This window comes from Pectinophora gossypiella, chromosome Z (assembly GCF_024362695.1).
Source record: "Pectinophora gossypiella chromosome Z, ilPecGoss1.1, whole genome shotgun sequence".
Taxonomy (NCBI): Eukaryota; Metazoa; Arthropoda; class Insecta; order Lepidoptera; family Gelechiidae; genus Pectinophora; species Pectinophora gossypiella.
Genome location: NC_065433.1, coordinates 3,033,989 through 3,053,169, shown reverse-complemented (window position 1 = coordinate 3,053,169; position 19,181 = coordinate 3,033,989). Strand labels below are relative to the sequence as shown.

The following is a 19,181-nucleotide window of genomic DNA, read 5'->3' as shown; positions in this document are numbered from 1 at the left end:
TTTAGACAAATAAATTCAAACTCACTGTCACGTACTAGAATTGACGATTCCTTGTTTGTGTGTTTGTGGGATCACGATTAAATTGTATATTTTTTTTAAAGAACTTCTACGGTCCTGTGCAATAGGTTTGCTCGCAGCTTATTTTCCCCGGCTATATAGGTTGTGAGAATCTGCAGTAGTTTAAGGCGGATGATACGTTCGTTATGTAAAAAAATACCATTCAAAGTGTAACTTTGTTACCTATTGAATAAAGATATTTTTGAATTTGAATTTGAAATTGAATCATTTATTGTGAAATTGTGTAAATTGTGTACGACCTTGTAGGTCGTAATATTTTTTTTTGTTCTAAAAATTTGTCCAAGTTCGACGTAGAATATTTCAGAAGATGTCATGCAATAGGAAATATTTTCAATGACAAAATTAAGAATGGGTAAATTCTTAATTTGAATTTGCTCGTCTGTCCGCACTCTACCGACCCGGGAGGGTATATGTCAAGTTCAGTCCCGGAAACGAAAGTGAAAACGTGCCTTAGTTTAGTAGATATGAACGGAACGCGAACTTCGCCTGCTCTACTCTGTAACGCTACTCTTCAACATAACGTAATAAGTACTTTATTGCACACACAGGAAATACAAAAAAAAAAAACAAAAAACAAATAGAAAAAGTACAATATGCGGCCTTATTGCTGCATGGCTACAGGTAACCTTTGAGTATTATGTAAACTTTTAACTCGAGATAATTATATTTTTAAAAGTACAAATGAGAATTGTTTTTTGTTGGGCATAAAAGACGAAGCATGATAGTATGATTAATGCCGTAGACATGAGGTCTTTGCGTAGCATCTGCGGTGTTAAATTGAGTGATAGAGTGATAAGAAAGAGATGTGGTCCAAAAGACTATATAGTAAAACTAAAATTGATGAGAAGGGAATGTTAAGTTGGTTTGGACACGTAGAGCTCATGAAGGATTACGAAAGCAGTAGTACGGCTGACAGAGAAGACCTAGAAAGACGTACATTGACCAAATTGGAGATGTCCTTAGAAAATGGTTCAGTAAGATCTACTCTGAATCGGCGTGGGTGTTTGTAACGATTGATGAATGCGGAGGAAGCAAGAGAAGTATGTCAGGATCGAAGCAAATGGAATTCTATAGTCTCTGCTTTTTCCGGAGGGACATCGGCGTGAGTTTATGTATTTATGTCCAGATAAAATTAATGAATATTTAAGAAATTAATTGAATTTAAAATTGATACATACATACATACATACATACATAAACTCACGCCTATTTCCCACCGGGGTAAGCAGAGACTATAGAATTCCATTTTCTTCGATCCTGACACACTTCTCTTGCTTCCTCTACATTCATCAATCGCTTCATACACGCACGCCGGTTCAGAGTAGATCGTATTGAACCTTTTTTAAGGACATCTCCAATTTGATCATCGTAAGTCCTTCTCGGTCTTCCTCTGCCAGCCCTACCATCAACTTTTAGTGACTAGGATTGAGAAGGGAATGTTAGGTTGGTTTGGACACGTTGAGCGGATGAAGGATAATAGAATTGCAAAAGCGGTATATAAATTGATACATATGGAGGATAAAAGGATTGTGTGTTTGGGAATCCCGAGAATCATTACTGAACTATTGATTGATTGGCCTGAATTCTCATGCGGTAGGTATAAGGCCCTGTTATGTTCTGCATCTCTTTAGGAAGACTGTTGGGTAAGCCATGAGCCCATGTGAAGCTAGATCAGTAGCTTTTTTCATCAACATTTTTTTGTACAAAAAATCGAATCTCTAAAAGCCTGAACAAGATTTATGAAGGAAGCGAATAAAATTATTAACACGGTTACTGAGTAACTGATAATTAGATATCAACCCCTCACGCGCAATGTTATTTTCCGATAAACGCATTAGAATTTACTATGGCAAGGAAATGTGCCCCACACATGGGACATGCATGTATGAGTGTTAATGAGTCTGATAGCAAGCACTTACCGAACTCCTGGAATGCCGTGCGCACTGCGTTGCCGGGCCCGGCGTATGTCTTCAGAAGGTTTGCCTACTCATATGACACAATCTTAGTTATCCCGGGGCTGCACTCCAGCAAGTATTTTCATCACACTTCTCTTGTTTCCGTAACAAAAGAAAAACATCACACACGACGAGATAATTTTGAAGACGTTACTGGTGTATGCGATATGCAACTGCCTTCAGAGCAATGTGTCAACAACTTTTCAATTGACAAGATTTCATTCATTAGATCGTCCATAATGAAATTAGCGCTGATTGTTGCTCCATCGGAGAAACGGAAAAAATGCAACTATCATGACTCGTAAAAAATACAAATAATGCAAAGAAAATCAATCCAGATTCCAGATATATATTTTCGTAGGAAAATCTGTTCCATTACGGAACAATGAGTTTCATATTGTTTGCCCCATATGTGGTTCATACACAGTGAAGGTGTTAATATCCATCTATATACAAATTTTTATTAGCCCCAATTTTCTTGAATGTTTGTCTGTCTGTCTATACCTAGTTAACACGCACGTATGAGTTTCAAATTTTTTGCCCCATATGTGGTTCACACACAGTGAATGTGTTAATATCCTTCTATATGTATACAAATCTTTCTTAGCCGCAATTTTCTTCCCCATTTGTCCGGCCAAGTAGTTAATGCCATCTGCGGCAAATCTACAATAAGTCACGTCAAAAAAAAAAGCAATTTTCTTGAATGTTTGCCTGTCTGTCTATACCTACTTGAGTATGCGGATGTGCGCGTCAGCCCGTGAGTGCATTTCTGTGTGTGTTTGATACACAAGTCTATTTCTGACTGCTTCCATCTCGCAACCGTACGCACTCGTAGGTCTGCTTACACGCTCACCCATTTTCCGTCGGCACATCTATTTATTAATAGTATGTTTGTTTGTCTGTCGGTTCAGTCGATGTTCTAGCCGAAACCCCGTCTTTGCGTCTCTACTAGTCTTAGCTTACTTTTTTTGGCGTATTATTTCATATATAGAATTAGAGAACCATTCTCACCGGTTGTAAAGTGTAAATGTAGCCTATGGTATGACATGCTTGCCTAGCAATTCGGTATGTAAGGGAAAAAAAGCTTTGTTTCTCTATTTTTAGTTCTCAAATCAGTCGGATTGTGTTTATTTTGGCAATAATCGTGTATTGACCCTCATGAGACCTCTAAAGGTAGTCTATTTACTCAAATTGTCGTTGTCAAATTCCGTTTATAACAATTAAAATGTAATATAATCTGTGGTCATCACTAGGGTAAGGTGTCCTACGAGTGTGTGGTTAACGTCATTCAGCCTACTTTAGGAGATAATTAAAATTTGTAAAAAAAAATACATGAAAAGCAAAAATATTAAAATATTTTTTTTTTTATAATAGCATAACGTTTTATATAAAAAAGAAAGAAAATACCTTACACACCCATTGCCTATTCACTCTTATAACTCGAAGATTAAATATAATTCTTTGGAAACAGTCTTCCTGTCCGAAATATTTAATTTCTTCGTTAGTTTACCTGTTCGTAAGCCTACTTATTTATATTTTGTTGCTTATATATTTCACAACGAGAACCTATTTTTTATTTTGGGTTTCTAAAAGTAACGTCTGATCCTCTAAGTGAGATTATTCAAATTATTTTTGCCTGATAGCTTCTATGTTTTCTCTCGAAGTTTTTCATAAGTTTAGATTATGACTGCCTACCCTCCTGTACAAATAAACTTCAATTGACGTGGGCTTAAAGTATTGAACCAGTGATCTTGCAAGCCAGATTTCATTATGTTGAAAATGTATGATATTTGATCATAGGTACTTTACAGGTACCTGACAGAGGGCAGCAGTAACTGTCAGTACTATGCAGAGGCGGAGGACAGAAGTCCTAGTATGGATCTGTAATAGACTACTCTGGGCGCCATCCCACTTGCGTCAGACAGAGTACTGCGGAGCGGAAGGCAAGAGAGAAGCCACTGCCCTATTTTTCCCTAAAAAAGTAGCATGGAAAATGCTGCACCGAATGTTTATGTATAACCATATATAACATACATAATATCGATTCCATTCTTGAGAACTGGTGAAACTTGTTTAGCGAACAGTTATTATTCTTATTGTTTTTTACATGATAATATCAAAACGTTTGGTGGAACGCCGCGCTGAGTTTATCAGGCGACGGCTGTGCCTCTGACTGCCTTTATTGGGATTAAAGTCATGGGCAGCTTAATTAGCTTTCGTGATAACAATGTACTTTATTCATTAATGAATAATCATATTATTGGTACTCGTTTCAATTTAAATGTTTCATTCCCAACTAAACTTTGAACATCTACACTGTTAAAAACCTCTCGAACAAGGAGCGGGTATAATTATGAGATTAAACGAACTTCCTGTAAGTGAAGTTCTATCTCAATTATACGAAGCTCCTTGTTCGAGAGGACTCCGTCCCTTCAATTTTAATATCCCGCCCTAAAGCTTCCACAGGTGATGGAGTTGTCCATGAAACATGCTTTAAACATAATGACATTAGTTGACAGCTGCGTTCAGGAAGCGGGAAACTAACTTTTTTTTTAGCTTTGGATATGAGCTTTGAAAATTGTGACGATGCTGGAGCATAAGACGTAGACTACACTGTTAAAAACCTCTCGAACAAGGAGCTTCGTATAATTGAGATAGAACTTCACTTACAGGTAAGTTCGTTTAATCTCATAATAATTATTCATTACACACTAGTAAATTAGAAAACTTTGGACCATACACGGTAGATGTTTGTGTAGAAGGCGTAAGGTTGAATATGGAGATAGATACCGGTAGTGCTATCTCGTGCATTAGTCACGGTTGTTATAAAAAATTGTTTACTCATTGTAAATTGCAAAGCAGTGATTTAATTTTACGATATTATACAGGTGAAAGTGTAAAACCAGTAGGGAGAATAACACCGCTAGTCAAATATAGGAACATATGTAAAAAGTTAGAATTATATGTTATTGAGAGTGGTAAAACTAGCCTGTTAGGTAGAAGTTGGTTAAAGGAATTAAATGTGAAAATACCCGTATTAAATTGTCACAAAGTAGATAAGGTTGGAAGAGTATTTGATGTTGAGGAATTCAGTTCCAGATACTGTGAGGTATTCGCGGACGGCCTCGGACGGTTCACCGGCGGCACGGTGGGGTTTCACCTGCGGGAAGGAGCGGCCAGTGTTCCTGCGCGCTCGACCCCTCGCATATGCGCTGCGCGAGCCTGTGGACCGCACGCTGGAACAGATGGTGCGAGATGGAATCATCACACCAGTAACCACCTCCGACTGGACTACACCGATCGTTCCGGTATTAAAAAAAGATGGCACTATACGAGTATGCGCAGATTACAAATTAACTTTAAATAAATGCCTCGAGGTGGATCATTATCCCTTGCCTAAAGTGGAAGATTTACTTACTAAATTGCACGGGGGGAGAAGTTTACGAAACTAGATCTTTCTCAGGCTTACGCACAGTTTGAACTCGACGAGTCCAAGAAGTTATACTGTGATAAACGTGGGAATGTTTATGTACAACAGACTCATATATGGTTTGTCTTCAAGTCCAGGCATTTTCCAGCGGAAGTTGGAACAACTTTTCGCGGATATGCCGCGAGTAGGGGTATTTTTAGACGATTTAATTATAACAGGAGAAGATGATAAATCACATTTAGCTACTTTACATGAAGTTTTTAAGAGGTTACAAAAATACGGCTTAAAAATTAAAAAAGAAAAGTGCACATTTTTCGCGGATTCTGTATCTTACTTAGGATTCGTGATTAGTAAACAGGGGGTGCACACTTGTCCAGAAAAAATTAAAGCAATTAAACAAGCACCGATACCAACCAACATATCGGAGTTGAGGTCCTTCCTTGGTTTAGTAATGTATTACGCAAAGTTTGTGCCTAATATAAGTACGTTGTTGGCACCCCTATATAGGTTATTAAGGAAGGAGATGAGGTATGAATGGAGTGAACATTGTATGATTGCATTTAATAAAATTAAACGAATGTTAGTTTCGAGCGAAATTTTGACCCATTATTCACCTGATTTACCGCTCGTTCTGACGACAGATGCAAGCGGGGTGGGGGTCGGTGCCGTTATCTCTCACCTGATGCCTGGCGGAGGGGAGCGACCGATAGCTCACGCATCGCGAGTTCTCAATACAGCTGAGAAATCTTACTCGCAAATTGAACGGGAAGCGTTAGCCATTATTTATGGGGTGAGAAAATTTCACCAATATTTATATGGTCGGAAATTTATTTTAAAAACCGACCATAAGCCCTTGGTATCAATTTTTGGCGATAAAACTGGTATTCCCGTTATGGCAGCTAGTAGGATGCAACGGTGGGCTGTAATTTTAGCTGGCTATGATTATAGTATCGAGTACGTGCGCACGGACAGAAACGCGGCCGATGCATTATCACGCTTACCGGTGGGACAGGAAAAACGCCGGAGCACAGAAATCACTTATTTAAATTTCATTCAAAATTTTTTACCTATTACCAGGAAAACTGTACAGGATTATATAAAAACAGATAAAGTTTTAAAAAAGGTGTTCTTCTACTTGCAGTCGGGGTGGCCGGGAGAATGCATCAATGAACAGTTAAAACCCTTTTTCGCGCGTAGGAATGAATTATATTTGGATGTGGGCTGCATTATTTGGGAATACCGTTTAGTTATACCTAAAGAGTTACGGGGACATTTACTGAAGGAACTACATGTAGGACACTTAGGTATAGTTAAAATGAAAAGTATTGCCCGTATCATGATGTGGTGGCCAGGAATAGACGAGGACATCGAGAGAGCGTGCCGGCAGTGCACGACTTGCGCTCTGGAAAGCAGCGCCCCGCCACGCGCACCGCCTCAACCCTGGCCTTACATTACAGAGCCTTGGTCGCGGTTACACGTCGACTTTTTAGGACCGATAAATGGAAAAACGTTTTTAGTACTAATAGATTCTACTACTAAATGGTTAGAGGTATTCACAATGCAAAGGACAACTGCTAGTGCGGTAATAAAAGTTTTACGTGAAGTTTTTGCTCGGTTTGGCCTGCCAAAAGAAATAGTGTCTGATAATGGACCCCCGTTTTCCAGCAAGGAATATACAGATTTCATGTCTAACAACGGTATAAAGGTAACATTTACACCGCCATATCATCCGTCTTCTAATGGAGCGGCCGAAGGGGCAGTAAAATTGTGTAAGCGGGCAATCAAAAAAGCGATACGGGACGGATGTGACGTGGACAGTGCCGTAATGATGTACAGGAACGTGGTGCACAGTACTACTGGCTCGTCACCGGCGATGTTGTTACAGCGTAGGAATCTACGAACCCGATTAGATTTGTTAAACAGGGATAGGCAATTAGAAGCGAAAGTACATGACGAGCAGCAGAAACAAGTGTCCAACGCAGGTGGTACATCGAGGGCCTTAAACGTTGGGGACACAGTGTGGGCCCGAGATTACACAAGGGGAAAATGGTTAGGAGGTCGAGTAGAAGGTAGAATGGGGTTACGTAATTATGTGATCGCTAGGGACAGTGGTCCACCGATTAAGAGACATATCGACCAAATTAAAAAGAAACGTAGTAGCTTCGGAGTGCCATCTTTAGTACCGGAGGTGGGGGTTACGGCCCCCGTGACATTGCCGAGTAATGATACCACCACTAGCACAGTTGTTGAAGACGAGGGGTCGAACGGGCCGGAGCCGTAGGCGACTCCTGAGGCTTCAGTGACACCGAGCGCTGAGGCTCCAGGAGAGCGAGGCCCAGAGTTAGGAATAAGGGGTGAGGTAGGTGCTAGTGTCGCACCGGAACCGGCGCCAGCGAACCGTCCAAAGAGGCTTAGAAAACCTATAGAGCGTTATGGGTTTGATTAGATTTTTGTAAGTTGATTACAGTTAAAGTTGTTGTATTTATTAAGTTAGTTAAGTTGATATAGTGTTAGTAATAAGTCAAATATTTGAAATTGTATTGTTAGTTAAGGGTGGAGGTGTGATGTATTTAGTTAAGTATGTAGGTAATTAGAAATATGTTGGTTATTTTTATATGTGGGTAGTTCCTCTTCCGATTAAACGTGTGAACGGACGGACGTGTTTTAATGTGCTCCTCAGTTATATTGGCTAGGATACCTGGATAGTCTACATATTTTTCAGTGATATAGAAATGTTATGCTAGTTTTCTTTTTTAAAAACATAATTCGAATGAAATTAGTTTTTCGCAGAACAATAAGTACTTAAATCATATTCATACGATTAATACATAAAACACGAAACAAAGCTTTTCAGACAAATAGCGCACTAAGAGCTCTTAAAACCAATAACTTTTTGAAAATAAATAAATTGACAACAAGACACTTAATACTAAGAAATCAATAAAATGGTACTCAAATGCGATTACTGTAGATATATTTTACATACAAAATATTTGTCTTACGTGTCGGGATTGTGAACGAGGCTGGTCGAACCACAGCACTTCTTGACGGCAGTTCTATGCTCATAAAATCGCCAAATAGCTCAGAAGGGGGGGTTGAGAGTTGAGGTGCTTCATATTCGAAATTGACCATGCTGCCTTCGTGGCAGTATGGTACAATTTTTGCTAAACACGTATAAACGTTTTCACGGAAATTCCCACGGAACTTTAAACACATAAATATTAGTAATGGCCAAACAAAAATATGGTCAAGAAAAAATTTCATGCTTGAACTAGTAAATAAACTTACGGTAAGACGCGCCCGAAGCGCACGATAATATCTTAAAATAATATCCATGATGACAAATTAAACATAAACTGGTTGATTAAACGATGGAAATGTAAAGCAAATAAAAATAATAATGATTATGTAAATATTTGCTGGATTTCAAAGTTCGCTCCGGAGCGAATTCGCGTCGTGTACAACGGGACCAGCCAGGAACGACTGACTGCCACAGCTCACTCAGAGCTAGAAGGAACGCGCCGGGCTTGACGCACACAATATTTATAAATAGTGCAGCCCTCCCACTTCATCAACTATTAAATACCATACATCAAAAAGAGACGGAACACAAATTTTGAAAATAATAATGGTGTTCATTTTTAACATACCAATCCGTTTTCCACGCGCTTGCGTAAAACCTACATGATCTAGACCCAGTAGTCGCCTGATATTGACCTTATTAGGTAACTAGAACACGTTTCGCGCGACCCTGAATTTATGGTAAACATTTTCTACTTGGAATTTTGACTTTTTAACTTTTTTTTATGGGTAACGGGACTATGTAGTCGCGCAATTTGTCTATCCTACGTCTGTTCTACCACCTGTTGTTTTCTTATAAGATAATAATGGCAGGCACAATACACGAAATAAAAACAAAATTTCCTAAAAAGTAATTTATGAGGTTTCGTATACCAAATAAATTCGTAAATTGGTACTTTTATTCCGGACGCCACAGCAGATGATCGGGCCGTCAATGCGTTGCAATTAGAATACTTAGTTTTATTATTATTTTTATGATTTTGGGGTTTTTTTTTCTTCTTTTTTTTGTTAATTTTTGATCTTGGTTTTTTTTTGTTTTGTTTTTTTTTCTTTTTTTCTTTGTATTGATTTCCGTATGGTTTCTGTCCTTTGTTGAATGTAATGTACCTGTCTGTCTGTGTCTGTGGTACCCGGAAGTAATAAATGTTTCTTTCTTTCTTTTAATTTAAATAGGGTGGTTTCCAACTGGTCAAATCAGTTACTTTTCACTAAACATCCAAACATGATATCACTATGGAATTTGTGTGGAAAAGCAACCTGTACCGTCATAGAAAAACGTGACAAAATGTCGCAGTTTATTCATTTTTCTTTGTTAAAATTCATAAATAGGTTGAACAGAAAAAAGAAAACGCTTTTGTCACCTTTAGATCTGTCTTTATTTAGTAATCAGAGTTTCATGAAACTACCCAATTACTAAATGATATCTTTTTGAAGAAGAGGAAGTTTAAACATATACATTACTCGCGCCCATTGTCACTAATGGGGTGGGTTGGGGATGTTAGGTGCCTGAAATTCACTTACCTTGTACAATGTCGCACTGATGTTGCTTACAGATTATATCACATAACCAATACGTTTGGTAATTATAAACTACTCATACTTAAAATAAAAATAACTTACCTTGCATTTTCTGTGGGTCTAAGTAGTGTTTTTTTTTGGCGATAGTGTTGAATGCCAATCCAGTAATTGTATAACAAGACTAACAAAAAAAAAGTTATAATAAATTAATATATCTTTTAATTACTAAATATAAATAATTAATAAACCTAGTTATAAGGACTTAGGGGACATCTCGTCCCGGTCTTAAACTGGGCCCAGGGACGAGTTTGCACGTTTCTAATTTGATAATGGGTAACTGGGCCCAGAAAAGGGCAAACTCGTCTCTGGGCCCAGTTTAAGCCTGGGACGTGATGTCCCCTAAGTCGGCCCCGATTCCAGTACCACACCACCTAATTTTATTTTAAGCTAAACCTGTTCTTTTCTTATCTGCCGGAAAGGAAAGAGACGGATGACTAATATCTGTTAATTTTAAATTGACTGAGTAAATGAATGATTAACCCGGGCGAATCAAATAGGCATCTCGCTGATATGCTACCCGTTTAACGTGTGTTGTCAACTTAATATTGTCGGGTTACTTGGCAATGTAAAAAATTTACATGGTTGATTGAACTTCTGCTTAAAATATATCCTGTCGATTACCTGTCCTTTTTTTCGTCGGATAAGCAAATAACAGGTTTAACTTTTGCAATCCTTTCAATCGCAGATCCATGGATATTAAAGTTTAATTAAAGACAATAATTAAATATAAACTTTGTAAAAAAGGTTATTGTAGTGATTATGTAAAAGTTATGAATGCTTGGGATTCGGATTAACTGTCTGGGAACCGATATAAGGCTACCAAATTTCTAAATTGTAAGAACGTCTAGGGCCCTGTGCCGAGGTTTTTCTTGCAGCTTCGTTTTCCCTGCTATACAGGTTGTGATTCTGCAGTAGTTTTAGGCAGTTATGTAAAAAATGACGATTAAAAGTGTAACTATGTTACCTACTGAATAAAGATTTGAATTTGAATTTGAAGACACAAGTCGCTCGATAGTACGATTGGGATTACAAGATCTTTGCAACCGTAGGTAGGTACATATTTGTTCAGCGCAATTCGCGTCGTGTACATGCAATGCGATATTAGTCACACGTGTGAGCGAATTTGACAGTACCTTCGAATGCCGTGAGAACATTTTGCGATACTCCATATGTTTTCGTCGGTCGCGTGTCTTTGCAATATCGCAGTGATATCCGAGCGTAATACGACGCGATACCCGATAGCGCCGTGAGGGAGCAGCCTTATTCTTGTGGTGCGCTTTCAGGCGTACCTTGTACATAGACCTAGAATTACTTTTGTAAGTTTGTACACAAATTAATATGATATCTGCAGTAAATACTTCAAAATTGTGGTTTAACTTAAAGATAATGTATGTAAGATTTCGCAAACTAGCATTTCATCCGGTTAGAACTAAACACTAAACTAAACGAATGAATGGAAAAATATGATAACTTCAGAAGTAACGCCATCTGTTGACGCAACGTTACCTAGCTGACTGTAACTTTTGGCGTATGTATAATTGTCTAAAATTGACAGATGTTAAGCAGAGACCTGTTCGTGTAAGAATCTTTACTGACTTATCAGTGCGATAGCGGCGCAGCAAACCATAAGGCCTCAAATAAACGCGTGCAAAAACGCTTCTCCCTGAACGCTCAGTACATTTTTATACGTTTGTTTTTCCGGCAGCAAAAGCTAAAACCTTAGTATGGTCATGGTATTGTCAAAAAATATATATGCAGTATCTTATACAGTAATAATAAAATTGGAGCCTATGACATAAAATATACATAGCCAGTAAAGTGGCTATGAAATTTGAGAAGCAGTAGAGCTATCGTAGTTATCTGTCTGCAGGAGTAGTAGTAAAAGAGAGTGGGGTTGAACCGGCGACAACGGTTCTCATACAAAATGCACGTTCGGACCTTTCCACTCTCTTTCTTTATTCTGTGATACGTACGAATCAGAGAGTCAGTTGGCATACATATATAATACTGTCTTGTGATTGGTTGAAACTGACAACTTCTGTCAAATCGTTGAAGTTTAGCAAATCACAGGAAGAGGTTCTTTTTCTCAAAATGGAATCTGTCGATCAATCAGAGGAAAAGTAATAAGTAACTCATGTCAAATAAACTGTGTTTATGTAGCTTTATGAGTGGGTTAAATGCTTCACCGATTATGCTAAATGTGGGTAGTTGAGGAACCATATTAACACTATAGTAATAGGTGAAGGTTTTGCTTAATTTTATTCTTACAAATATACAACTCCACACCTCGCAAAATTTTCATTCACACGCACTAATTTATAAATGTACACCATAGTACACTAACGCGGTAGAGTTGAACTAAATGAGATGAAAATAGATTAGTTTGGTATGTACTCCTGCGCCGGGTATTTATAAATGCATTAGGCTTACACACCAAAGTAGTTTTTGATCTAATTATAAATACTTACTGAAACATACGTTAATAACTCCTTTTTTAATTTCGCATAATTTTAATTTATGTGTACTTATAAATAAATACCGCATAGTATTATCGCATTATAGGTACCTATGTATAACTTACAAAACAATTAAAAAGGATAAATTAAACGAATGTTAGTGTTCATACACATGACAAGATATATAGGTAGTATTTTTTTTAAAAAATTCGATTCTGGCACTGGCCGGCACGCTAGCTTCGCTCTCTCGTCACGTAGGCTGCGCTTGTTATCAGCATACTAACGTGACTTAACTGATTTGGTTGCGAAGCTAGTGTAGGTAGCCAAAATATTGTCTCTCTCAAATACAGTGTTAGTGACAAACTAACAAATACTGAGGCAGGGATGACTCAGCTCATTATTCTGAGATAATATCAAGTGGAATTTTAAATCGCAAATTTATAGAAATTTAAAAAAACAGAAAAAAAAGTAAAAGTCATGAATTTTGCGGCGGAAAATTTCAACTTGATATCAACTCAGAATCATAGTCTCAATCATCCCTCGAAGTTTTCGTTACGATATCACTAACACCCTGTATTAAATATTATGCCATTTTATTATTAGATTGAACGATATTATGCGCATTTGCGTCACGGATAAGTCCGTTGTGCGGATTAATTTTATGAACATTAGATTATTATGCCAATTAAGGGACACCAAGAAAATCTTTAACAACGCTGCCACCACACTCTAGCGATAAGAGTTCGCCTCTCGATCTAGAGTTTCAAGGTTCGATTCCCGGTAGTGCGATCGGCACGCACGATTCGAATTTATGAAAAAATGCATCAAGTTAGCGGCCTTATGGACTAGGAATAATTACCATCGATACGAGTGCCATCTCCGTGCCAGTCTTCTTCTGAAACAAAGGGAAATAATTAATCATCTCATATTATAACTAAAATTGTTGTGTTTTGGCGTACGGTAATAGCCGTTAAGCCAAGTCGGAAGGTCGGGTGGCTTGGATATTCTAGTGAATAGCTTGGGTGCTGCATGGTATCTAGGGTCTGAAGGTGGACCCGGAAGGTGGTCAAAGGAACCCTCTGTTGTAAAACCACACAAACGTATCGAGTTTGGACTCGTTTATTTTGTTTAGACAAGTAACTTCCCCACGGGAATTTTCCCGGGGACATACCTGTATGCCCGAGAAAGTTCCTAGTTAGTAGCACCACACTAACATAACCTAAAATATTTTCGTTTCTTTTTGTAATTTTGCTTTCTTGTATATACATACGCATACATAGAAAATACTTAAGAAAGAAAAGCATAATATTTATACATAAGATGATAATTCCTGTAGACATCATCTAATTTTATTTTAAGTTATACCTGTAATTTTCTTATTCGCCGAAAAGGAAAGGGACTCGACAGGCATAAAAAAATTAAAACAGTATGCCGATCTTCTCCACATAGACCTTATATCGATAAATAAAACTAAACTAAATAAAACTAAAAATACTTTAAATAAAAATTGTAACACGGATCCCTACTAAGTCAAATCCCGGTGAGGACATATCTCAATAATCACTATGTGAACCCTGTTTTAGTTAGGATAATGTAGTCTGATCACCACATCGGCGGCGGGCGTACTCGGTCGCAATCGACCGAGCGCCGCCTTGACGGGGACCTGTGGACGGTGGTCGGGGGACCGCCGTCCCGTGCTGTAGGGCTCCCCAAGTGTTCCGGGCAGCCCTCGGCGGAGGGGGAGGCGCTTGACGCGCTCCCATGGGCGCTGGGCCCTAAAGGGCATCCGCCCGCGGGGACGCGGTTGTGTGCAATTGCGTTCCCGTATCCCCGCCACACGGCGGCAAGGAGGAACACCGTTGGGTTTTAGTGGGTATACCGGGTGGCGACACCCGGGGAGTCCCACATAACCACGTCGCCCCCCCGGGCGGCGTGGTATGCGTAACGCATTTCCCAACGTTAAAAAAAAATGTCTGATCACCACATTGACTGAAGTACATCACCAAAGCCTCTTGCCTATAAAATAGGGCATTTCTCGAAACCACGTGATATATGAGTAAATTATCTATGGCTACGGAGATCCGTGTTGCTTTATGTCTTTGATCCAATTATGAATTCAAACTCACAACAACTCTGACACCAAGCTGTCTCACTAAAAAACAAAAGACTTTCGCGATTCTCTTAAAATGAAAAGCAGTAAAACTTGTTTTGCTTTTTTATGCCCACTCCAGCAGAGACATAATAATGCTTTGAAACAAGGAAAAGTTTCTAAATATCATCTGCAGGAAATGATTACAGTTGTAATGCACAATCACGACCTGGAGGTACAGGTTCGATTCCCGATGGGAACATTGTCGACATCACTTTGAGACTGTGCTTTATTTGGTAAGGACTTTGCAGGCTTGAATCACCTGATTGTCTGAAAAGGTAGGACGATTACATGCATGCTTTTACGGTTATTAGCCATAAAATAATAACACCTCCACCAACCCACAGTGGAGCAGCGAGGTGGAGTCAAATCAGTTACTTTTTACTAAACGTCAAAACACGAAATGACTATGGAATTTGCATGAAAAAGCAACCTGTGACGTTATAGAAAAACGTGACAAAATGTCGCAGTAATTATTATATTAATCTTTATTAAAATTCATAATTAAGTTTACTAGGAAACTTAGATCTGTCTTTATTTAGTAATTGGAATTTCATAATTTATTTATACCTGGGAATCTACCCAATTAATCGACACTAGTGGGCCGATAGCGATAAAAGCGTTGAATTAGGGTAATCGTCGACCACGCCGGCGGGGTCCATATCGGGGCTCTGAACTGTTTGTTGTTGCGAGCTGCTTGGCCGTCTCTATGCTAGAGTGATCGGGTCGTCAGAATAGTATATCACGTCCTTCGGGCATCAATAATTAAAAAAATAATTTATAAATTATTATTTAGAAGATAGATTATGCATTGAAATGACCACCTGGAAATTAATATCACGCAGCCAAAATTCTTGAAATAATATTCAAAATATTTTTGTTTTTTAACCCTTTGAAATGAAATGGACTTATATATTATGACACCTTGGGATTAGAACGTCATTAGACGTTCTGTACTTGAAAGTGTTAAGGACGTCTAGGGCCCTGTGCCGAGGTTTTTCTTGCAGCTACTTTTCCTCTGCTGTGCAGGTTGTGAGAAACTACAGTAGTTAGGAGGATGACACGTTCGCCAAAAAAATATATGTATGTAAAAATTGACGATTCAAAGTGTCACTATGTTAGATAATGAATAAAGAGATATAATGTGTGAGTTTTGATACTTTTCAGTACCTTTCCAAGGCAGTGACAGCCCCCGTTGTCTAGTGGTTGAGCGTTGGGCTCACGATCCGGAGGTTCCGGGTTCTAATCCCGGTGGGGATATAAATACAAAATAGTTTTGTGGTCCCTAGTTTGATTAGGACATTGCAGGTTGATTACCCGATGGTCCGAAAGTAAGATGATCCGTGATTCGGAAGGCACGTTAAGCAGTAGGTTCCGGCTGCTATTTACTTGTCATTTCAGGGTCTTTGGCAGCTCAATAGTCACCCTGACACCAGGGCTGATGAGGCCTGTCATTGATCTCACAACCCACACAATAGAAGTACGGTCACGAGCATCAATATGCATACATTTTGGTACCACATGTCACATAAACTTTTTATTTTTCACTTTCCTTCCACCGACTGTAATTGGAATACCATTGTATTTAAGTCTATAAATTATGTAATACAAACTGGATTAAAAGAAAAGAAAGGAAAACATGAAACAGTAGGACTAGGGCCCTGTGCTGGGAGGTTTTCTGGCCACGTCTTTCCCTCAGTGTTACAGATTCCGATGTGGTAGTAATTTTACAGCTAGTTACATAATATGTAATTTAATTATGTTTGACGTTCAAAAAGCGCTAACTTTGTAAGCCAATTTTGAAATAAATATGTTTGGACCATGTCACATGTTTTTTTTTTTGACAAATTGCGCTGTATGTCTCACTAAATGTAAAATATGTTAGTGCGACAGAGTCGTAAATTGCTCATGACTGTACCTTCATTAACAACTCACTTACCAGTCTCTCTGCCTTTTCGTTTCTTCTTCCCACTGGAACTTGAGGATTTACTGGTCTTCTCTGACTTATCTTTGCTTTTCCACCGACTAAGCATCGTGATTATATTCACACCACTGTCAGTGTCATAACGAACCACATGTTTGACTATTTTTATTTATATCTACACGATTACACACACCAATATCTTGAACACATTTCATAATACACTATAGAAAGTTTCTACTTTACAATAATAACTTTATCTTCATAAGTTGCACTCATAAGCATCATTTTGTAAAAAATATCTTCAGTTTTTTTTAACACTGTCACTTTTTTATTTTTTATTTCACTTTAGGAAGCTATTTTTATTTTATTTTTGTTTTAGATATGTTTTTGACTTCAATTTCGGTTTGGCAAATGTTTAGGTTAATTGTTTTTTGTCAGTAGTTGCGGGAGTTACTGAAAAAGGAATCGTTATATTTTTACTTTAAGATTCAATATTGCATACGAGGCAGCAGTTCGTAAAACAAATAAAATCAAAGTAGCGTAGTTTGATGATGTCGTGCGGCGTACGAGATTATGTTTATTAATATTATTATCGTAATTGAATGGGCGCTGTTGCCTCCAATATTTTATCCATTAATAAATCCCAATTTCAGCCAATATGGAAACCGGGAATGCAAAAAAGGCGTTGTCATTTTTTCCGGGGTTATAGTCATACCTAACTTGAAACTATGTTGATCTGGTTTTAAATATAAAACCAACTGGCATAATAATGCCATTGACAGCTATGTCTACGATAGGAATAAACATTGATGTATGTTACATTGGCTAACCTGACAGGTTAACCTCATTGGCTACAAACATTATTTGAAATTAAATTGATAAAGTTGACAAGTTCTAAAACTGTAACTCGTTGTCAACTGCCATATTCTAAGATGTTCCCTCGACTCCTCCTAAACTTGACCAAAGCTTCAGCTGAGCTTTTAGTATTTTAAGACAACATTTAAGTCCTCGACTTGAGGACTTTACTCACTGGAGTCGAGCATATACTGCCAACAAAACAATACGAAATTAATGACGTGATATTGGAATAAACTCGAGTCCCCCGCCGTAGCTTCTTTGAAAACCAAGACCTGTCAAATCTTCAGGTTAAGTAAGCGAATCCGTTGAAAACGGGATAACGCTGGGGAGATGATGACATTTGGAGGTGATTTTATAAAGTCGCTTACGTGTAAGGTTGCCAGGTATGTAAAAAAAAGCGGTCAAGTGCGAGTCGGACTCGCCCATGAAGGGTTCCGTAACAGCAAGTAACATAATATAAAAGTAAATTACGGACGGACAGACATGACGAATCTTTAAGGGTTCCGTTTTTTGCCATTAGGCTACGGAACCCTAAAAAAAGCTTTATTATAAAAAAAATTGTCTTTTTTTTAATTTCAAAATTCGCCCAAAAACGGTTGGTCACGTGAAATTTTGCCCAGTTACGTCACATTTCAATAAACAAAAGAAACTGTCATCTAAATACATAAAAGGAGAAACTAACTGACTGACATATCAACGCACAGCCTAAACGGCTAAACGTATGCACTTGAAATTTTGAAGGGACGTAGCTTAGGTACCGTAGAGGTGCACTAAGAAAGGAATTCCCGGAACTCCCACGGGAACGGGAATTAGCAAGAAAATCCTTTTGTATGAAAAATCTAAACCGCTTAAGTTAGACGCTTGAAATTTGGCATGCAGGTACCTTAGTTAACTTAAAGCTTAATTGCAACAGGATATTGCAAAATTCCCACGGAAACGGGAGTTAGCGGGAAAAAACATTTGTATGAAAAAATCGAAACCGCGTAAGATAGATGTTTTCAATCTAGCATGCATGCATACCTTAGTAAATATAAAGTTTAGTTATGGCTGTATTTTGAAAAATGGGAGTTAGCGGGAAAAAAAATTGTATGAAAAAATCTAAACTGCATAAGTTACATGCTTGAAATTTGATATGCACTCCCACACACACAAAGATCTCTCTTTTATAACACGCCACGCGGACGAAGTCGCGGGCAAAAGCTAGTACAGTATAATTGAAACCTCACATAGTTTTTGCTATGCTACGTGACGTAACACGAAACTCAATCATGGCCGCCCGTGTTTCGGGTTTGATAAAACAGAGATAAAAATCACATTCTTATCCTGTAAAAATAAAATATTTAAAAATGATCTGAATAAAAATAGCAATTGGAAAATTGGCTGTATTTTGAAAAATGACATATTATTACATTTTTTATTACTACAACTGTCAAGTGACCAATTGTAGAGGTTTCTAGCAATTCTATTTTGAAACATTCCATATAAAAATGAATTTAACCGGCTAAGTACGAGTCTGACCCACGCACCTCCCTGACAAAGACAGCTCATGTTGAGCGGTTGGCGTTCTCGACTGACAGGTTAGTGCAGTTGATAGTATAGCTGCTTTCTGCCTATTAGGCCGTGGGTTCAATTCCCATTAAGGACAAAAATCTATGTGACGAACACGGGTTTT

General features: G+C 38.2%; 1 protein-coding gene across 14 annotated transcripts in view; it reads right to left on the bottom strand.

Annotated features, from left to right (window-relative positions):
- The window catches only part of LOC126380060 (coiled-coil domain-containing protein AGAP005037), a 246,107-nt gene that overhangs the window by 155,564 nt on the left and 71,362 nt on the right, over positions 1-19,181 (bottom strand). For 10 of the 14 annotated variants that reach the window (XR_007568418.1, XM_050029236.1, XM_050029234.1 and 7 more), the window contains exon 3: positions 13,438-13,473. Coding sequence is in view for 12 of the 14 variants with exons in the window: in XM_050029236.1 (XP_049885193.1) it covers positions 13,438-13,473 (36 nt within the window). In the remaining 2 variants the exon portion in view is untranslated. Of the gene's footprint in view, positions 1-8,751; positions 10,268-13,437; positions 13,474-16,666; positions 17,105-19,181 lie in introns of those variants that run through there. The other 4 variants (XM_050029245.1, XM_050029246.1, XM_050029237.1 and 1 more) reach the window with 4 other exon arrangements.